Source organism: Olea europaea, unplaced genomic scaffold, assembly GCF_002742605.1.
Source record: "Olea europaea var. sylvestris unplaced genomic scaffold, O_europaea_v1 scaffold1315, whole genome shotgun sequence".
In the NCBI taxonomy this organism is placed as follows: domain Eukaryota; kingdom Viridiplantae; phylum Streptophyta; class Magnoliopsida; order Lamiales; family Oleaceae; genus Olea; species Olea europaea.
In genome coordinates, this window is record NW_019230624.1 from 188,487 (window position 1) to 212,392 (window position 23,906).

At 32.8% G+C, this 23,906-nt stretch overlaps 1 protein-coding gene across 2 annotated transcripts in view; it reads left to right on the forward strand.

Annotated features, from left to right (window-relative positions):
- Nucleotides 1-17,216: 17,216 nt before the first annotated feature.
- The window catches only part of LOC111374943 (UTP:RNA uridylyltransferase 1), an 8,532-nt gene continuing 1,842 nt past the window's right edge, over nt 17,217-23,906 (forward strand). Inside the window, exons 1-4 of one of the 2 annotated variants that reach the window (XM_022997707.1) lie at nt 17,217-18,573; nt 19,841-20,209; nt 20,392-20,615; nt 20,702-20,765. In XM_022997707.1, coding sequence (XP_022853475.1) covers nt 17,404-18,573; nt 19,841-20,209; nt 20,392-20,615; nt 20,702-20,765 — 1,827 coding nt within the window. In that variant the 5' untranslated portion in view covers nt 17,217-17,403. The remainder of the gene's footprint in view (nt 18,574-19,840; nt 20,210-20,391; nt 20,616-20,701; nt 20,766-23,906) is intronic. The other variant, XM_022997706.1, reaches the window with a different exon arrangement.

A 23,906-nucleotide genomic window follows, 5' to 3' on the forward strand; every position in this document is an offset into this window, starting at 1 on the left:
GAAAAACGCGTGGTTAAAAAATAAGAAAGAAATTTTGGAATTGCGTATAATATTATTTTATTGAAAAACGTATAGTTAAAATTATGTAAAAATACTATTTAAAAATGTATTTTTTTCAAAAAATGGAAATCAAACAGGGACTTAGTCCCTATTAACAATAACCTTTTAACTAGGGGCAAATCCAGTGTGCCGCGTTGACATCCCAAACCCAAAAAGAATTTTTAACAGTGTACCCATCTTTCTTGCATTTGAGATCGATACAAATTAGTGGTCGAATTTTAATAATGTTAATTTTAAATTGTCTTGATCATAAAAATCTCGAAATTTTTAAATCGAATCTGATCTCAAAGACTAAGATACCACAAAGCAGCTTGACCTTCGGTATTGCAAAATGTACTAGTTTCGTGAAACTATGATGTGTCGAAGCTAAGATTATGCACCATTACATTTTAGGACCCTGGTTGGAGAATTCAATGGAAAAGGGCCCAACTTAATTATACCAAATGAAGTCATTAGTTGAGACTTTCGACAAACCATTTCAAAAATTATTATCATGCCTACACTCTGTCAATGATGACAGATCATTATTTATAGATTATGAATCTGATTAAAATCAAAAGCCTAAGTTTACAATCACCAATGCTAGTAACAGTGGCGGATCCAGAAAAAAATTCATTACGGACTAATTCGTATAAAAAGAAAATATTGCACATTAAAAAAATATATTTTATTTAATTTTTTTTTTAATGGACATTTGAGCTGAAGGGACGAGCTGTAGCACTGCCCAGCCCGTCCCTGGATCCGCCCATGGCTAGTAATAAATAAACCTCTACAAGTATAAGCATGAATATCAAGCATATTATTCATTTTCTTATAGTGAGAAGGCCTTTTCGTCATCCTTATAAACACAATGCGAAACAAGAGCACAAGTCATAGAGAAAGTATTATGTCATTTTCGTTATGTGAACAGCAATTTTTCAATATTCCCCTGTAACATTAAAATGTTTTCATTCTAGAGCCCTCCGATGACTACATCACGACTACTTTGAATCAAAATCCCCAATATATTGAAAACATGGATCAATGAACATTTTCAAGATGATAGCCCCTAAACCCTAAACTCACCTTCTACGATGACGTAGTTATGGATGATGGCAAGACAAGCGAAATATAGAGATAATGACGTTGACCACTAGGTTAGACACCATGAGGAGAGGATTTGCGTATTATGATAAGACATGAAATGTCGTGATTTACATCCATTAATTCTTGCATTTTTATGACTAATTAACACCTAAATATGCTAAGTACCCTTATATTGTGATCTAGGTTGCATTTGGATGATCACAGCATAAAATAGAAGGAAAGAGCGAAAAAGAACCTAAATGAAAGAAATAGAAAGTTCAAGGACTAAAATGAAAATATCTAAAAGTTGAACAGGAAGGTGAAATGATGGAGAAAAAGATTTGAAGATCAATTGATGTAACACTTAAAGTGTTGGAAGAAGAAAAACAATAAAAAGACGCCAAGAAAAGAGAAGATGAAAGCTTAGGGACCAAGTTGCAAATAATCCCTAGATGAGAGGAACAATGGAATGAAGATTCAAGAGCATTAGAGATCAAGTGGATGAGGAAAGAAGTTAAAGGGATGAAATACAATCAAAGTATAATCACACATCAATTTCCAATCGAAAATGTTATGCACCAATTTTTAGCATCATATTGGGACCTATTTTTGACATGGTAAATGATCGAATTGGAAGATGACATCTGAAGAAAATTTGTAGCCTTTTGCGTTAGTTTCTCAACACACTTTGAATTACGTCAATCGAACATCGAGAAAGAACATTATGATCAAAATACTAAAAACTATCTGGAGGGAAAACGATGTGCGGTCGCATAGTTCAAAACCAATGTGGTCATTCTAACCTTCAGAGAAATTTTGGGTTGTAAATCATTGTTCTATGCGACCGCAACACTTATAACTATACGGTCGCATAGTTCACTTTCGACATGAGATTTTTAATTTCCTAATTTGAATTAAATACTTGTGGAAACAAATCTTGTACACCATATGTAAGCCTCAAATCTCGTCAAAACAGAGAGAATGCCCCCAACCCTATTTTTCTCTCTTTTTGCTCATAATCTATGATGTGCAACTAATTTCTTTTGCTTGATCGAAGGAGACGAAAGCCTTGAAACAATTATAACTGTGAGACCCACCTGATTTTTATTGATTAATACATATGCTTAGTATTAAATATTGTTCTGCAATTATTTTTATGATTGTTGTGTTTGATTCCTAGAGTGCAGGCTAGGTTATTATTCATAATAATCTATAGCTAAGTTGAATTTCAAAACTGTAATTGTTGATTGGTTTAACTTATGAAGCAATTAAGATTGATAATTTGCTGGTTGGAAATTATTAAATCTTAGGGAGAAGATTTATCTAAATTAAATACAAACGCTTGGCTTGTGTTATTTAGTTTATTGATTTCTCTAATTCGTAAAGCCATTATTAAATTATCGTGCTTGTCTAGAATTGTTTAATAATGATGATTAATTAGATCGATTGTTTCTAATTAATTAAAACTACGGAGAAATAGGAAAATTGTTTCGAATGGAAAATTTATTTTTCACAATGAATACTACAATTATGAATTGATGATTATTTGTGGATCAATGACTGGTTATTAATTTCCAACTGTGGATGTTGACATAAATCAATGTTTGTTTTATTGCTTATATTTAATTCGGTGAGTTGTGTTATTTTAGAAATTCAAGAGCCCCCCATTTTAGTTAATTTAGTATAAAAAGCAAATTAATCACTATTCGTGGTATCGACCCTTACTTTCACTGCTACATTAATTTTAAGAAGTATAGGTTTTAATTTGGAGTGCCTACGACAGCACGCGCCATATTACGAGTTTTTTTTGAATTTTCGAATGAAGAGAGAACAATGTAGTCTTGGGGCACTTCTTTACTATTTGAGTATATTTTTAGTAGCGTTATGCAATGGCTCATGTCACCAAGTACAGTAAGTCAAGTTATGAGTATTTGGATATTTTTAGAAAAATATTGGATATTATTAAAATTTATGAATCGATGACATTTCTCAATTCCAATGAACAAAGAGAATTTTCGCTGCAATTTCATCTATCAACAATGATCGTTAAATATTAATTATCACGAAATTTTTAAAACACAAATGTCATTAAATACCATGTATGAATGTATAATCATTTTATAACTCTAAATAATGTATTTATAATCAAAATAGAGAGCTAAAGAAAAGAGGTAAAGAGATGAAGATCACAATAAAATAAAATTAAAAATATAGAAGACCTTATAGTTAGAAATGAGACAATTTGGTTGGTAAAAATATATTTTTCAAATTTATACATAATTTTAAAAAGATGTACAAAGTAAATGTTAAATTGTTAATGAACCAGTTCAACCACTAATTCGAGTCATTAGGTCAATCAATTTTTATTGGGTCAATTAGATTTTTTGTGGATCAATATATTCTTCGATACATTTATATAATTGGCTCAATTAATCAATTCTCATATCGTCGTGGCCAATCCTATCTATGATTAACAAATTAAATTTTAATCAAATAATGAATCCTATATCTAACAAATTAATCAATTGAAGACAAAATTACTATGTGCCATAATAAGTGTATTTTGTACACTCATCTAGGCAGTTAAATGAAAATAATTGTAATTAACTTTCATGATTTTATGACTTAATTATATATATAATTTATTTGTTAGGTAAAGTCGATGCAAATTGATGGAATCGGACAAAACAAGCGAAAAAGGATGAAAAGGGAAGAAATTCAAATTGTGAGACTAATTCGTAAATTTTCAATAGTTGATTCAGACCTGATATTTATGATGAGAGAATGCTTGGGTCCAATTGAATGCAATTGGAAGGAGAAGGATCAATATTTTATCAAAAAAGGACTCAAGATGAACAAGGATTAAATTTTGGGGACTGAAGTGCATGAAGCTGAAAATTAAAGAGGCGCGAGCAGTATCCGTTTCTGTGGAAGCCAGGAGCCAAAGCTTGACATGGCGTGAATATGGCTGACTACATGGTTCAACCGCGGGGAAAATTTCAGAGACCTGGACAACAATTTTCGATTTTAATTAGATTTTTTCTTGGGAACCATGCTATACGTGATTTTTTTTTTTTAAATCTATTTTTGAGACTTATAAATACAAAACTTGGGCAAAACATTAGAATTCTCTCTAGCCTCTTAATACACATTTGTATAAGTGAAAATTATACCACAACCAGCTTTTAAATATCACAATTCAAAAAACAAGTGTAAGGTTTATTTAATCAAAAATCAGGTAATATTCAATTAATAATAATATTATAAAATTAAATTAATTTATATACCCCATCCTACTTCGTTCTACTCCCATCAAATTTCTCAATCCCTATTCACTTTTCCCATTTCATTCTCTTTTTTTATATCACTTTCCCCTCTCCATAATCTCTCTATCACACAATACCATCGGAGCGCCATCGGCCAATGGGCTCATGATATACCCGCGTGGGGTGCCACCCATCTGGCTAATGTTATGGAAGAGCGTACAACCCATCTTTTTTTTTTTTTTTTTCCAATCTTCATTTTTCTTCTCCAGCGCTACAGATCAATGATTAATGTGTTCTCCAGCGTCATCAATCTCACAGCGAGCGATACCTCGTACAAGTTTTCGATCTGCGTCGTGCCTGCATCTACTGATTTGGGTTGCATGCAGTAGCTAAGTTTGTGGGAGGTAAACTGGTTTTCAATGATGGCGTTGGTGAGGGTTGAATATCGATTGGTTGGTAGTGCGTAGTGATCTGAGTTGGCTAAACAACAAGGATTTGAGGTGGCTATTGTTATATATTTATGGTATAAATATAAAATGTGAAAGAAATAATCAAATTAGATAAAGTGTTAAAGTGGTGGGAAATATGACATTTGTGTGGGACGTTAGGGGTTTGAATCACTCCCCACGCAAATATTAAAATGTCTTGATTGGGGCTTTGGGCTCTTTGGGCTTCCTTGACTAAAATAAATATTTTTTTCTTTATTATTTAATGGGTAAAACTAGCCAATATTTTATGACTGTTTGTTTTTGTAACAACCCACTAACTACCATTAAAACACCCACTACTCAGTCATTAAAACTCTGCATTAACATGGTGAAAACTGTTACTATCACCTTGCCTATATAAACCCATATCTCGTTTTGGGAAAAGACACACACAAAGCAAATAGAAAAATTATCTTGCATCAATCACTCTTTTCATATTGTGAATTTCTTATATTCGGGTTTTTATATCTATTCTGGAGTACAATTGAGAGTTCTAGAAAAACCATTCGTGATTGCTGCACAAGTGGTTTACGATCGTTGTATCCTGGGAGTGATTGTCCACGGAGGTCGCAGCAATTATTGACGGGCATTTTCACTTTAGAACATCGTGCTGTCACGAGACTCGATCGGACGATAAGTTTTATATTTCTACATTATATTGTTCTGATCACTACTGCAACTAATTATTTTTTCCAACAATCTAAAGTGAAATTCTCTTTATAATTAGTTGCCATGTCTGCCGTAGATATATCTGTTCCTAAGTATTCTGAAAAGTCTGAGTTGTTTGATGGAAAGAATTTTAAGAGATGGCAAATGAAACTACGATTTTATTTGACAACACTTAAAGTCGTTGATGTTATTGAATCAGATAAACCCGATTTTACAATTGCTGATAATCCTACTGATAAGGAAACCGAGGATTGAACATAAGGATTATATGTGTAGAAATTATATTCTGAATTGCTTGACTTTAGATTTGTATGATGTTTGCTACAGGTGTAAATCTGCAAAAGAGTTATGGAATTCATAAGTTTTGAGATATGATACAGAAGATGCTGGAACCAAGAAATTTGTTGTGGGAAAGTTTTTAGATTTTAAAATGAATGATGTCTGAACTGTGGTTAGTCAAGTTGAAGAATTGCATATTATAATTCACGAAATTATTGCTGAAGGATATAAAATCTGTGAGGGCTATAATTGAAAAATTGCCACCTTCTTTGAAAGAGTATAAAAATAGTTTGAAGCATAAGAGAAAAGAAATGTCCTTAGAGGATCTGATTATCAGGATTAGAATCTAGGAGGACAATAGAATGGCAGAACGTAAGGAAAGGCCAGACTTTGATACCAAGGCTAATCTTATTGAAGGAAATTCTGGGACTAAGAAACCAATTGGAAATTTTACAAGGGGTCAAAATTTTAAAGGCAGAAATAAGGGAAAACAATTTGTAGGAAAGAACAATCGGTCTAAGCCCCAATTTAATTGTTGGTGATTGTTTTGTTTGTGGTAAACCAGGTCACGTTGCAAAGGATTGCAAAAATAGGAAAGGAAAAGCTGTGAAGCATCGGCACATGTGGTAGAGGATGGGAATTTCTCTGCTATGGTGACAGAAGTGAATCTAGTAAGCAACATGACAGACTGATGGGTAGATTCTGGAGCTACCAAGCATATTTGCTGCACGAGAGGTGCATTTTCTTCATTCACTCCCGCTAGTGATGGAGAATGTCTATTCATGGGCAATGCTTCCTCCTCCAAAATAGAGGGGAAATGAACTGTGATTAATTTTGCATTCTCATTACATTATTTAATTGCTTGGCCATCAATTAAATAATTAGTTGCTTTTCGTAATATTGAAAAGTTCCCAATATGTTTAAAAAAATGTGACAAGATTAACACACGAATAATAGATGTTAGGAATTACAATATCACTTGTATAATCATATCGGTATCATGTAATTTAATGTGTTCTCCTCATTCGAATTCGTATTAGAAATAAAATCGAGTAGTGATTTTATCTTGAAAAAGAAAATTAGATATGATAACCTTATCGATTGTCAAAGAATGCATGAATGAAAATAAATTATATAGTTGAGAACTGAAATAAATAGTAATAGACGAATTTGAATATTCAATACTATCATTCATAATTTGATTCGAACAAAGTTTTTACATATTTTCTAGAATAATCATACAATCATCTCTTTGTTTATTCGAATTCGATAGAAAATTATTACTCTTAAATTGAAATTTATTCCTCGTACAACGATACATTAACTCATCACAATCATTACTTGTCAAAGATTTCATATGCGTGCGAAATTTATTTGAACATGCCACGGACCTTAATCCGCTCTCTTTTAACCACATGAGCATTCGAAATGATGTGATTCACTTTGAATCCAATAAGAGTGCGAACAAATCTAATATCAATAAAATTCTACTCACGAAGTCAAATGCGTAGTTATTCAATTTGGAACGATTAATCCAACTGCAAAATCAATTATAAAATTTTAAAAACATTTTAAGTATATATTTTTCTTTAAAAAAATAACAAAAAAATTATGATTTTTTTTAAAAGTAACGAGAAAAAAATGGGAAATTAAAATATTTCATTTAATAAACGAATTTTATCCATTTAATAAACGAATTTTAAAATTGTGATCTACTTAAATTTTATACGTAGATTATATCTATCTTTTTCAAAGAAGACAAAATAAAGAAACTACGTGTTTTGTTTTAGTCCTTGTTTAATAATCATTGTTTCAAATCTCTTTATTTATCATAGTTATTTTTAACTGCACATTTACACAATAATATACGTTGCACGTAAATTCAAAATTTTTTTATTTTTTAACCACACATTATTGACAAAATATTATCTAAAACATCATATCCCCCAATTTCCTGTTTATAATGACCATCAAACAGGGCTTAGTTTTTGACTTGACAACTACTTGACAAATATAGTAATGGACCTTGCTACACTTACAAAGGCTAGTTCACAGAATTCATATAGGTGGTACTTGGCAATTTATGATTGAAAATATCAATAAATAAATAATGAACCACATAGATGTTGCCGTAGCAGCATTTGTCAAAAATCTGTGAAAGAAACTAATGTACACTTAGCATCTTTTTTGTTTGGAATTTATGGTTTCTTCGAGTTTTAAATCAAAACATAAAACATCACTCACACAATGAAAATTGTAAAGATCAACAAAACACAAAGAAATGTTGACCCGGTTCAACTAATAGCCTAATCTATGTGGCTCGAGGACAACCCGTTCCACCAGTGCATAAACTAGATTCCGCAAGAGCTACATGAAGAACCACTCAGATCATGTTTTAGTCACAAATCGAAGAGATCTCATAATAACCAATGAAGTGACCCAAAATAAACCAACCAAAACTATATGGAGTTAATATATACAAATCAGCCACTCTTTTCAGGCCTAATCGTACATAAACACAGCACACTCTATTTGGATCAATTACAAAACACTTGAAGATCAGAAGGGGAAAATTTTCAGTCTAAAAGCGAAGGAGAAGCCAGAGAGAGAAACCAAAACGTCTAGAATAATCCCAAAAGTCTCATGACTTAGATCACTAATGGGACACTTTGGATTCCAAGAAAAAATCTCAGCCCTTGGTTGAATCTAATGGCTCACAAAGGACCTCAACTAGCACAATCCGTATGCACGCCAAATCGTCAACAAATGGATGCCACTTAAAGCAAGGATATACAAATGAGTAGCAAAGAACAAATGACACAAATAGCACTCATTTTAAAATGTTTTGAGAAACATGACTTTCATAGCCTTCACCTTAGTTCTCAATAACACTCATTCTTTGGTTGCTGATTATGTACATTGAAGTACTGTCCATCATCATTGCTCGAGGACTTGCAAAAGAAAATTAACTTGTGTCAATATGAAGTAAGGATAAACACATTTTAAACTTACTTACAAGCACAACTTTGGTCCCCATATCTAAGAGATTTTTATCAGTATAAATCTTAACCAAATTAATTTTCCCTTGACACAATTTTTCTCTAACAAAATGATACTTCACATCAATATGTTTCAATCTTTCATGATAGACAGGATTTTTACCAAGTAAGAGAGCACTCTAACTATCAGTGAAATAGTAGGAGTCTCATTCATGAAGTTTAATTCCTTTAAAATCCCTTTTAACCAAATATATTCTTTTACAGTTTCAGCTATGACTACATATTTAGTTTCAGTGCTGGATAATGTAACTAAAAGTTGCAATTGAGATTTCCAAGTTATGCAACTGTCTCCAAAAGTAAAAAAGTAGTTTGTAGTTGATTTTCTACTATTTTTGTCACCAGCAAAGTCAGCATCTATATAATCCTTTAGGGTTAAGTTTTCAGATCTTTTCTTATATATTAGTCCCAAATTTAATGTCCCAACTATATATCTTATCAATCATTTTCAATCCAGCCCAATAAGGCTCACCAGGGTTGGACATAAATCTACTTAAAAAACTAATTACATAAGCAAGATCAGGTCTGGTTGTTATTATAGAAATCATGATAAAGTTATTGTATTTGCATAGGGTATCTTTTCCATTTTCTTTAATTCTTCTTCAAATTTAGGAGAATGAGATTTAGAAAGGTTCATATGAGTTGTAAGGGACACATTAACAGCCTTACTTTCCTTCATCCCAAACTTGGTTACCACCTTGTTTAAATATCCCTCTTGTGTAATAATTAACTTATATTCAGGTATATTTCTCTTTATAACAACACCTAGAATTTTTCTGGCACTTCAGAAATCTTTCATATCAAATTTTGATTTTAAAAGATTTTTTAATCTTGTGATCTAAGACTTGTTAGGGCTAGCTAAATGCATATCATCTACATACAAAGTAGGTAGACTTTTCACTCACTATTTATGTTGTTTTAGTATAGACAAGCATCAAAATTACTACTTTTAAAACCTATCTTCAACACATATGTATCAAACCTTTTATACCATTCTATAGGGCTTTGTTTCAGTCCATACAATGATTTTTCCAGATTGTATACATAATCAGTCTTATTTTTTGTTTCAAAGCCTTGAGGCTGACTCATGAAGATATCTTCTTCTAACCTCCATGTAAAAATGCAATTTTAACATCAAGTTGTTCAAGTTCTCAATTGAACTGGACAAGTGCTAGAACCAACCTGATGGTCTTATACTTGATTACGAATGAGAATATATTATTGTAATCAACACCTTCTTTTTTAGTATACCCCTTTCCACTAGTCTTGCCTTAAATCTAATAGGATCGTAGGGATATTACCCTTTTTAAATTTGTAAACCCTTTTACATTGAACTATCCTATGATCTTTAGGTTTTTTGACAAGTTTTCCTCCTGAATTGCCTTTATCCAATTTTTAGAATTTTTTCAACTGCTTCTTCATAAGAGGTAGGTTTAGTTTGTTCAAGAGCTTTTCTTGAGACTAAGGCAAAGTCAGTCAAATTTAACAATGCATACCTAGGATTTAGTCAATTTGTCTTCTTTCCCTATTCCTAGTAAGTTGATAATCTTGAATATTGGTATGTTCAAGTTTTGCAAGTTCAGTTTCAATTTGAGGTTCATTTACTTCAACAGGTTCAAGAACAAGTTCAGTGTGCTGATGTATAGGATTATCATTCTCATATTCAAGTTGAGGTAAGTCAAATTTGGCTAACTTCATGTCACTATGAGCTATCCTATCATTTTCATATCTATTAGATTTATTAATATCTTGTTTTAGATATCGTATTTCAAATTCATTAAAGAGTACATTTCTACTATTAATGATCTTAATGCCTGGGACACCTAAAACCCATAACCCATATCCTTTTACACCTTCTAGGTAGCCTAGCATCTCACATTTGATGGCCCTATGTTCAAACTTTCCTTCAGACTGATGTGCATATGCAACACATCCAAAAAGTCTTATGCAGGTTAAGTTTGAAAGCTCTCATGTCCACAATTCATGTGGTGTTTTGAAGCCTATACTGCTAGAGGACGACTTATTAATCAAGTAGGCTCATTGTCAGCCCAAAACCCTTTGGCCAAGTCAGAGCTGATAAGCATGTATCTAACTTTATTCATTGTGGTCCTATTCATCCTTTCAACAGCCTCTTTCTGTTAGGGTGTGTGTTTTATAGTCATATGTCTCATTATCCCTTTTTGTTTACAGAAAATTGTCAAATTCAACATTACAAAACTCAAGCCCATTATCAGTTCCTAGTGTTTTCAAATTTTTCTATAATTGATTTTCAACAAATTTGAGCTAAGTTCTAAACTTTTGAAAGGGTCTATTGGTTCTATGTCTAAAGGTCTATTGGTTCTATGTGAGCTGAACTTAAAACTCTCCTTGTGGGACTTATCCAACACACAAGTCTCACAAAAGTCTACAGTGTCAATATAATCTTTTCCAAGTAATTTTTGATTACGTAAAGATTTTAACCTTTTATTCCCAATATGACCCATTTTGTTATGCCGAAATCCATATTTATTTTCATTTACAGTCAGTAGACTTGAATAAGGTGTTGTAACTGTTTTGTCTTCTAAATAGTATATACCATTTCGTTTAGATCATTTCATTACAATCAAGGAGCCCTTCATAATTTTCAGAGTTTTATTGTCAGATTTGAAGGTATATCCCTTATCTTCAAGGATCCCTAGTGAAATAAGGTTCATTTTCAGATTTGAGACATATCTCACATTCTAGATTGGCCTGACATTGCCATCATATGTCACCAGTTCCAATCATGGCCTGAGAATTATTATCTCTCCTATACACCTTTCCTAGTTCTATTTCCTTATAATTATAAAATCATGACCTTTCAGGTCACATATAAAAGGTGCATCTAGTATCTAGAATCCAGTTTTATTAGACTCTTCATTTGACACAATTAGTACACATAGACTATCTAATTTAGATACTGTGGCAATATTATTTAGATCATTTTGTTTTTTTTCCCAATCAAAACAATCTCTCTTGAAGTTTCCCAACTTCCCACGGTTGTAACATTTCTTATTACTTCTATCTTTAGATTTATATCTAGCTTTAGATCTCTCCCTTCCCTGCTTGTTTTGGAAGTTAAATTCTTTCTTTTCAGTTCTTCTTTTTACAAATAGGCTTTCTTCTCTTGAGTTGGTTCTATTTTCTCTCTTTACATCTAACTTTCTTGACCTCAATGCATTTATTAGAATTGCTTGTGTAACTGTATCTATAACATACTTTATAGCATTTTTGACATCTTTATAGGATTCAAGTAATGAATTCAATAGTATAACAGTTATGCTAAAGTCACTCAAATACACTTCCTAATCCTTTCCTGGGCCCATTTTAAAAATAAAGAGTTTTTCTAACAGATATATCTTGTTAGTAAGAGTATTTGTTAAAAATAAAGCATCTAAAGTAGTCCACAAAGTTTTTGCAGTTTTGGCATCATTAACTTGTTTAACAATGTTATCAAATAAATGCAGAGTTATAAAACTGTAGGCAATTTTATTCATCTCTTCAATTTTAGCTGGTTTTGCTTTTAACTCATCATGGAATGTTTTAGGATCATCAAGGTCCTTTGCAACCCTTTGTTGGACTAAAATGACCATCATTTTTTGTTTCCATATAGAATAGTCTCTCTTTCCATCGAATTGTGACACTTCAACGGATTCTGTAAAAGGGTGGCTTGTACTCATGGACATTGCAAAAAAAGTTTTCTAAAAGATCTGGGGATAATCAATTTAAAGAAACCAAAGTCAAATTATCTAGAAATTGAAGCAGAGCAAGAAAAAATTTGACAACATATATTTACATATATCAGTTCAATTAGATATACCAAAAAACCTTCAGTCAAATATATCAGGGTACGATATAAAGCTTAGATAGTAATTGCAAGATTGTAACACATATATATATGTATATCACCAATTTACAAAATTTTCAGAGTTACATATATCATAACATGTATATATCGTATACAAAAAGACATCAAACCAAATTTGTAAAGGGTGATTCGGAAAGATCTTATCAATACTGTTAAAATAGTATTATCAATATAATGCCTTAAATCAAGCCAACGGTCAGAGCCTTTAGTTAAGCCTCTTTCCTTACTAAAACACAAACAGATCAGCGAATGGGCTATTGCCCAGATTTATCGCGGTTTAAAAAAAAGATACCAAAAATAGACTATTTGTGTAGATCGTTGCAGATTTGTACAAATACGAAGAACCAGTGTGCCCTACGGAAGAAAATTTCGTAAAAAGAAACAAAAAAAGGGACCTTAGAAGCTTTGATGCCAGTTTTGTTGGGAATTTACGATTGATTCGAGTATTAAATCAAAATATAAAACATCACACACAGTGGAAACTGTAAAGATGAACACAAGAACATTAAGAAATGTTGACCCAGTTCAGCCAATAAGCCTAATCTGGGGGGCTCAAGGATAGCCCATTCCACTAGTGCGTAAACTACCTTCCAAGAGATCAAGATTACTTGAAGAACCACTCAAACCAAGTTTTAGCGTCGGATCGAATAGATCTCGTAAAACTAAAAACTAACCTAAGATAAACCAATTAAAACTATATGGATTTAATCTATACAAATCAGCCACTCTTTCAGGCCTAATCATATATAAACACAACACACTCCATTTGGATCAATTACAAAATACTCAAAGACTGGAAAGGGAAAATTTTCAGCTTGAAAACGAAGAAAGAGCTAAAGAGAGAGAAAAAACAAAACATCTAGAATAATCCCAAAGGTCTCATGACTTATATTACTAATGAGACACTTTGGATTCCAAGACAAAATCTCAACCCTTGGTTGAATCTAACGGCTCACAAAGGACATAACTAGCACAATACGTGTGCACGCCAAATAGCCAACAAATGGATGCTACTTAAGCAAGGATATCCAAATGGGCAGCAAGGAACTAATGACACAAATAACACTAATTTTAAAGTGTTTTAAGAAACACGACTTTCATATTTCTTAAAGCAACACCTGTTTATCGATTCAATTACCTACTGATTCATTATTCTGGTTCGATCAATAAGCAAGATGCGTGCGATAATGATGATCAAATGCTTCTATATTAATGATGGAACATTATGATCAAGTTCTTTTTATGCTTTTGAAAAAAAATCGTTAATTTTAAACTGTTGTGTGTATATATATTTTTTTTATTTTCATGCTTTTTGTGTAGGAAAAAAAAATTGTTGATAATTTTGAATAGTACATATTATTAGCAAAAAAAATTAATTTAATAGTTGATTTAGTTGATAGGTGTTGGAAAGATAATATTGAAACTTAATTGAATTTATTTATTTTTATATATAGAATCCGTCCGAATAAAAATTGTCCAATTTTCTATTCTAAAATTCAATACATTTTGAAATACATATGTATACTTTAACGAGCATGTGATTTTTATATTTAAATTTCATAAACACTATTTGAGTATGTACATAATTATACATTATTTTCAAGTAAAATTTTGCTACCACTTGAACAAGAAAGTGTAGACAAATCCAATATGTCGAATGATATATGTTGACCTCAATTTTTGCATGGATGTAGGCATCCTCGGAACACCCCATTAAGATGCAACGGCCACCAATCGAGAAAAAGTCTGCTGATTGTTTCCATTCTAAAGATCAAGTCAACAACTAGACGAGCAAGAATGAATGCAAAATACAAGAGAGTGGATTGTGTGTCTAATGGGCTCACCTATATAAAGGGAGTGGGATGGATCAACATGGACAGTTGAACCAGATCATAATACAAGAATATGTTGTTTGGTTTAATAGATCCAATTCAATTGACATAATCGATTCTTGAGTCAAAATATATGAAATCTCATCTGCCATGTAAGTTATAGATATATGCAATTCACACTTTCCACACTAAGAGACATGCCCTTTTGAATATACCAGAACCTTACTCGATGCACGAGACTCTTCATTATTTCAGACTATTGATGCTTAAAAAAATAAATAACCAAAATTAGTACAATAAGAATAATTAATTTTGGTTTGCAGCTAACTTAGCCCATTTTGGTAGAAATTAAAATCAAGAATTTAATCCAAGCTAAAGTCAATAATTATTTTTAACCACAAATTTTATAGTATTCATAACTTTTCAACTATATGTTTCATCAACTTCTATCAAAATTTACTAAAAATTTTATATTAATCTCCACCAAACATGGACTTAATAATAAGCAAGCTATGGCCCCCAGGGCATATCTCCCAGTGGCAAAGGGGAGGGCGGATAGGGCTCAGCGCGACAGTGTGCAGAGTTCGATTTCTCGCAAGGTGAAATTGGCTTTGTTGCAAGCGGGAGTTACCATATGGGTTAATAGCCTTGGCTTATCCATGTGCTCTCCACCCTGGCTCCTGGGAGGCACATCTTGCGATTTACCTCCTCTACAATGGCCCAAGGCAGGGTCGATGGGGGCCCCTCAAGTTGGGATTCAACCTTTAATAATAAGCAAGCTATGAATAATAGTTAGTCTACTTGTTAAATTCGAAAACAAGTAATTTACAGTAAAAATAAGTTTTAATAGTCAGATAACTTTCTACTTAAGAATTAGAATAGTGTCATGCCTAAGCATATCCAGAATAATAGTTACTCGAAAATAATGCACCATGTTCTGTATTTGGTAAATTTAAGATTATTTACCTTGTAAACATCTAAATCCTCCATCCTCCGGCCTTCGCAAGTGAAAATCTAAACCCCTATTTTGGCTCCATTACTTCAAATTATAATGAAAGGAATAGTAATTTTTTAAAGAATGTGCGATTAAAAATGAAAGATTTTTTTTTTAGCTTTACGTGTAATATTAGTTTATTAGAGAATGTGCGATTGATAAAAAATAAAGAGAAAAATAAATTTTAATTTAATGGACACCAAATAAGGGCCAAATCTCCCCTCCTCCCGCTTCCAACACTAATATCTTTTACTTAAAAATTTAAAAACATGTTTATACATATTTAAAAGTACTTAAACACGCTTCTTAAAATATTAGATTATCTAACCCGTCCCACTTCTTAATAACTTTTTACACTTCGAAAAATAAAAGGCATGTATCAAAAAAATATTTAGAATTAAAAAAGTTGCTTAAAATAATCAATTTAAGATGATCATCTATATTGGTAAAAGGCCACTATACTTTAAAAAATATTTCCCAACATCCAATAAACTATAATATTTTTTGTCTTCAAGTAATTACTTAACTTTCAAATATACTTTTCAATCGTAAGTCTCTGCTTCTATTTGAAAATTAACTATTTTAATAGCATGATAAACGAAAAATTAAACAGAGTGATAAATGGGAAACAAACATCGATTGTTCTATTTCATTTTGCCTGTAATTTAACGATTTTGATGATGTGACAAACAACATTGTATTTTTTTTGAACAACCTAGATGTTCATAGTAACAACTTAAAATAATAATTCATCATTACCATGAAGATAGTCTTACTTTTATTTTCATACAAGGGATCCCCTAGCTCTAAAATATAGGCATCATTCATCCAAATTGATGGATTTCATCAATTTGGCTGTTAGTCAAACCCATTTGATAAGGAGGGAAAACAATTTGAAAAAGGGCAATGTTGTCATTTTAATTTTCTTGATTAAAATATTAAAAAAAATGAAAATGAAAATTTAAATAAACAAAAGGAAACAAATATAAAAACATGATTTGATCATATCTCTTTGTGTTTGTGGATTTTTGAGGGTTTTCATTTCAATACATATTTCATCTTCTTCTCTTTTCTTAATTAATTCATAGAAAAATAAACACCAAGTAAATAGAAAGAATCAAATCAAAATTGCTTTCTTTCTCCTTTTTTTTCCTGCTGAATCTTATGTATTAATAATGTGAATGGTTGTTAGATACTTTCTCAATATTTGATTAATTGATCAATTGTTCGAATCCTCGACATTTAATTATCTCAATTCGATTAGCTCTAACACTAAAAAGAGTTAGTCAGTAAGACTTTCGGGGCAATTAGATCGAACATGGCATGTCTGACTAATTTACAGTCCTTTCTATACGAACTTTCACTTTTGCCTCAAAATCTTAGAGTCAAACCCATAATGGCTTTTCTGGATTTTTTTATATTTATATTTCTGTTAAATAGTGGGGATCACATCGTCCAGAAATAAAGTCGAGGATGAAAGTGATATACAATCAAAGGTTGAGGATGTTTTCCGTTATTTACTTAAATTAACATTAATACGGCGTCGCTTCGAAATTTTGACACAGCTATATCTCGAATTTGAATTACTTTACCTATCCGAAAAGTAGTAGGATATTAATATCCTATAAAACCACGCCCCTTGCTCTTTACACGTATTTGACTGCACAAAAGTTATCATTCTACCTTCTTTTAGCTGCATAAACTACTGTTTTCTCCGATCTTCCCTTAAATATCCCAAATAAATCAGTGTTTAGGTCAATACTTTCCAGTTATAATACTCAGATTTTGGATTACTTCGCTTCGCCGTCATGGATACTGGTGGAGGTGACGCGCCAACGAAGAAAGACGGCGAGTTTCTTCTCCGCCTTCTCAAGAAACAACCGCAACTACACACTACGCAAGTCCAACCAAACCCACTTCCCCAAACCATACCCGATGACCCGGCGGTCGTGGCTGTGGGGCATACTGTTCCACCATACTTGCAGCCGCAGCCAGTGTTCTCATCGAGCGGTCGTGATTCTGCTTACGGCCAATGGTCGAATTCGCCTTCCCGCCCGCTTTTTGTGCCTCACAGTTTCTTCGGGCAAAACCCTAATTCTAACTTGAACCCTAATTTTCACGGGCCACATGGGGGTTTCAGTCACCCTTCTAATCAGTATAATCATCAGTTTCAACAGACCTCGTTGGGTGATGATACAAGGAAATTAGTATTTTTTGGTGATAATTCGAAGCCGGAGCTAGCTCCTCGGCAAGAACCGAATATCGTCTTTGGGTCTTTCAACAGAAATATTGTGGATAATGATGCTGCATTGAATGGAGTTGCTCCCGAAGACTCTTTAAGTGAAAGGGGTAAATATGGAAACTCATATTTGTTGGGTGATCTGGGAAGTAATAAAAGATTGAATGGTTTTCGTGTCGATTATCAGAATTCAATGGAGATTAATCAGAATTTGCAAGGAAATTTGTCTATCTTGAAGGGTTATGGACAAGAAAGGAGTAATAATAGTAATAGAAGGGGAAATCAAGGGCATCATGAGAATTACAGGGTTGTGGTTCCGCCACCTGGTTTTCCAAACAGTGTGAATAATGTGGGAAATACTGAGTACGGCTCTAGTTATGGGCAAGAAAGGAGTAATAATAGTAATATTCTTGATAAAGGTAAGGGTAGTTTGAGCCATGGAACTGTTGAGATCCTTAGAGTTAAACAAGCTCGTATTTTGGATTTGAAGGGATCAAATGACAAGCTCGATTGCTCTATTCCACCATCTGGCAGCAATCTTCATTCGATTTCGGCATCTAATATTGAGGATTCTGAGCGGAAATTTCATGGTGAGGATAGTGATAATGGGGAAGAATTGGGGAATGGTGCCCGAGGGCAGAATGAGTTTGATGATTTGGAGGAACAACTTGTGAATTCTCTAGGACTTGAAGACGAATCTCTGGAGAAAAGTGATAAAAAGAAACATCATCGGGACAAGGTAATTTCTTTGCTTCCATGTCTTGTCCATTTGTTATGCTAGATTTAGAATAAGTGATCATCACTCATTTTGCCGTCGAATTGTTGTTTCCTTTTATGAATACAACTGAATGACCTTTGGTAATCGCACATAAATGTGACTCCTGAGTTATTGGGAATTATTTAATTCAACTAGCCCACTGCCAGTTATTATGTATCTGGCATGAAGGAACGTGCATAGATTTTGCTCATGGTATTACTGGCTGACAGTAGAAAAAATAAAAATGGAAAAAAGATCGTGTTAATAAATTTAATATTGACAGTTACATTTTGAGCTTAAAATATAATTTGAAACTCACAAATATCATATTCCTATTGATTTGTGTTCAAGAGTATTCTAATTTCTGTTAGTAGATAAGTAGGCTTGAATTTCATATACTCACTTGACCTGGAAATTATTTCAAAACCTGGGCCATTCCAAATAGAGATGAACTTCCTGGTCATTCAACGCACATTTCTCTTTTGTCATGTTTTCATTTTTCCTCATTAAATCCAAACATTAGGCACTGCAATTCAAGTGCTGTTGGGGAACCCACTTGATACGAATATTTCTAACAAAAAGTCTCCCATTTTACATGCATAAATATCTGTTCATAACTAGTCAAATTATCATTAGACAAGGATACATGGGATGGGGACAGGCTTATGTAAGCAGGTTTCTGAAGAATTCCGAGGGAATCCAATCTTTTAACCATAGAAATCAATTTCAAGGGTCCAACTGAAAGAAAGTTTTCTGCATACTACGTTGTTTCTTTCTATACTATACAATAAAATATGCTGACCAGGTAGAGATTCAATGTTATCAAAACAGATGGCCTTTCCTTTTAGCCTTTTAGTGAGTGTATTTTTAAAATTCTGACAGGATTTCTAATATTTCTTGTTGAATAGTGTTCACAAAGCATGAATAACAAGTATTGGTGATGAGATCTGTGTCGTGACAGAAGGGCTGACATTACTCTCTAGGAATGTGGTTGTACTGTTTTTCTTTTCTTTTCTTTTCATTTTTCCCCCCTTCCCTATATAGAACATTGATTCACACTGGCTTTTCGATGCTTAGCACATGGTTGCAGCTCCTCCAACTAAAGGATTTTTCTAACCTTTTAGCAGTTTGTTTTGAATCTGTTTGCTGGTTTCTGAATTTCTTGAGGATTCAAATTGTATATAAGAAACAAAACTAGAGACTAGAGGCATGGACTTCTCTTTATACATCTTTGTTTTTTCATGATCAGGATTATAGATCTGATATGAGAGGACAATGGATACTTAACCAGAGGATGAGGAATGCGAAAAGGCAGACAGTGTGTCGTGATGACATAAACAAGCTGAATACTGAATTCCTTGCTATCTATGACTCGTTAATCCCAGCTGACGAAGAAAAGGCCAAGCAAAAGAAATTGTTGACATTATTGGAGAAGCTTGTTAGCAAAGAGTGGCCTGAGGCTCGGTTGCATCTCTATGGATCATGTGCCAACTCATTTGACTTTTCAAAAAGTGACATCGATGTTTGCCTTGTGATGGAGGCTGCAAATTCAGATAAGTCTGAGGTCTTGTTAAAGTTGGCTGATATACTGCAGGCTGACAATCTTCAGAATGTACAGGTGAATAAAGTCTACTGGAAACTTCTTTTTATTGTTCAACTATGAGAGTCAACTTGCATATCCAACTGTTTGCTTTTGGTTTTTATGGATCATATGTTTTCTTCCCTCTCTTTCCTTATATCTCTTGTATATGGAGGTCTGTCTGTACTGATCTTCGATTCAATTTCATATTTTATTTACAGGCACTTACAGGTGCCAGGGTTCCCATAGTTAAGCTCATGGATCCTGTCACTGGTATTTCTGGTGACATTTGCATGAACAATGTGCTGGCTGTAGTAAATACAAAGCTTCTTCGGGATTATGCATATATAGATGTGAGACTGCGTCAGTTGGCTTTCATCGTGAAACACTGGGCTAAAACACGAGGAGTCAATGAAACTTATCGAGGAACACTGTCTAGTTATGCGTGAGTTATATTAAATTTTCTGCTATCTTTGCATTCGCAACGTTAGTATGTTACTTTTTTGGCTAATTAGTTTAATATCTTTCCAGGTATGTGTTAATGTGCATTAATTTCTTACAGCAGCGAAGACCAGCTATTCTTCCATGCTTGCAGGTATTATTGTACTTTCACTTGAAATTCAGTGCAGTTGCTCCTTATTTCTTTACTTTTAGCTTTCTGTTGGAGAAACTTTTCTGTGCGAACAATGAGTTGTTTTCTTATGTGTAATATTTCTAATAGAGAAACTTTTAGATTGCTATGATAACACCAGTCAGCTGATAACTCTTCTTTTTGCTTAGTAATAAAATAATCTTGATGATGATTTAATTAACCTGGTAATTATTTTAGAGCTATCTATGTAGGGATGGCAATGGGCCCCCTTTTACCCACAAGCTCAGCTCGTGCTCGTGACGAGCAGCTCGCGAGCTTGTCATTCTTTTTTAACAAAAAATAAATACACTGAGCAAAAAGATTTGATTAAAATGATTTTTTTCTTTTTCTTTTTAAAATAGATAAAACATAAACCCTCCTCCTTTATCTGGATTTGGGATCGGCTACTTAAATTTTGAGTAGTCGGAGTTAAAAATTGTATACGAATAACTTGTACCATGTACAATTTTTTAAAGATAATTAAAAACAGTATTATAAAATAACAAATTGCGATTAAATTGGTATAATTAAATATCACTTACTTGGCGACATACAATTTCGGCATATTTATCTTCTATTCGGAAATGAGTGTCCTGTCAATCCTTCACGCACATTAATGCTTATAAAATATCTTCTTTCAATTGGCTCGTGACCTCGGACAAAACTCTCTTACCCGCGCTAAAAGTAGATTTTGAAGCTATGGTGCTAACCAGAGGTGTTACTAAATCTTTTGCAATTGTGGAGACTACTGGCCATCGTCGTTCGTATCTTCGCCAAAATTCGATAACATCTTCGGAACTTTTTTTAATTGTTTTATTAGTAGGCATATTATGATTAAAGTAATTAATTAATTCAGCAGGCAAAGTATTTGCACTTCCGTCGATGTTTGGGCTAATGGAGATGTAGCAGACAAAGTATTACTAGTTAAAGATGAGCATACTGCATTTAAATCATACATATACGTGTTAATGCCTTGAAATAAATTATATATTTCAGCATCGTCTTCTTCAAGTTAAGCGGAAGGAGTAAGTGCAGAGAGTACTCGACTAATATCTGTACCTATTTATTTAACATATAATTTATACATTTTACTTAAAGTTTGCTCTAAATTTCTATATGTGATAAGTGTATCAAAAGTTAAAACTTTAGAAATTTAATCAATTATATATTTAGTTCCCGATAAATTATATCGGGGTCCATTATGCATGCTAAAGGAAATAGCATAGGTAAGTCTTCCCAATATTTTCTAAACTTCAATTCCATACAGTATATAATTGCACTAAAATCAGTCATTTTTGTATTTATGAAAGGTCATTGCAATTATATAAGGACGTTCTAGCACTATACAGTTAGTGGGATAGTAAACTCTAGATTAAACATTTGTACTATTATAAAAACTTGTCAAAAATCTTTGAACTTTTAAAGCTAAAAGCCAATCGAATTCCTTCATAATATTGTCGTCATTATTTTTAATATGCCTATTGCTGTAAAACTCAGTTATTAAATGTTCAAAACCTTCACATGACTTTAACAATAAGTGGAGTTCCATCTATAACCTACGTCACTAACAAATGTTTTAAAATTCTTCACCCTAAATTCGACATAAAATTTCTTAAATGCTTGTTTTCTATTAGGGGAGGTCATGATATATATTAGTGCATTCTTAATTCTTTTTATTTTATCTTTAATTTGTTTCAAATCATCTTGCAAAATTAAATTTAAAATATGACACGCAATGAATATGAAACAAATAACCATCGAAATTAGGCTATAATACCTTATACAATTTATCGATAACTACTTTATTAACACCAGTGTTGTCTTATGTAAAAGAACAAATTTTACTTTCGTAACAATATTCTTTAATAACAGTCATAATCGCATTATATATATTATTAGCGTTATGTGGGAATTAAATAATTTTAAAAGCAATAATTTTTTTATTCATACACCAAAGTGGGTCGATGTAGTGTGCAGTTACAGCTATATAAGCTCTTTTATTGATTCTTTCCCATATATTTGAAGCTAAAGATATAACATCACTATATTTTTGCAAATTCAAAATTAATTGTTTTGTTTGATAAAAATACTTTATTGTGTCTGAACGAAGAGTGTTTCGACTTATCCTAACGTATCTCAGTTGAAGATATTCTTTCACATATGAGATGAAATATTGATTGTCCGCTATTGCAAGAGGCAACTCAGCACTAGCAATAAGTTTCACCATTCCTGTTAGAGCATTCTCCTTTGAATACATTCACGTGGTGAGAGGCGAAGTTGTAGTACCAACGCTTGGACTACCAAATTGCAGTTGTGTTTGACCGGCTTGAAGAAGTCCATGTTTGGCCGCGTCGCTTTGTAGTGACGGTTGAGGTGGGTGGTACCAATGTTTTTTTTGCCATGCCAATCGTTGGCAGTATTTACATACTGTTTTGGACTCTGGGACTCCATCGACAACACGGTCCATCGAAATCAAATTAAACTGATTCCAATACTTTGCCAGTTTTTTTGCTTTTGCTTCCCTCTAGCATTGGAAATGTTTAATTTGGGTTCCTCCTTTTCTTGTTTCTCTTAGGCTTCGAAAACATTGATGTCATCCTAATCAATTGGATTATTGCTGGGGTCTGCCCCAAATCCAAATGTGGAATATCTTTAGGAATTGGTATTTCATTTAGATCAAAAAATTAATTCCAATATTGACTTTGCGGCGTTGCAAGTGATTCGCCTCCGACACCGAACAAGCCCTTAACAAATGAGCGTTGATCCATTTCAATTTGTGAATTAAGAAGATACAATATAGATTAATAGATGATATAGGAAGATGATTAATTGTAAAAATGAATTGAAATTGAAGATGAAGATGATTAAATTGTAAAAATGAATCTATATAACATGACTATGTTGTATTTATAGACTAATTGAGAGTTGGAACGAATCAATTGAGACTTGAGAGCACAAGAGAGATTAAGAGAAAGAGTGTTGAGAATCTTGAAATAATAAGACTTGGGAGTCGAGAGAGTTGATGAAAAATGTTGGGCCAATTGTAGGACTATTTATTGGGGGAGGGGGGGGGGGGGGGAAGAGGGGGAAAAAAAAAAAAAAAGG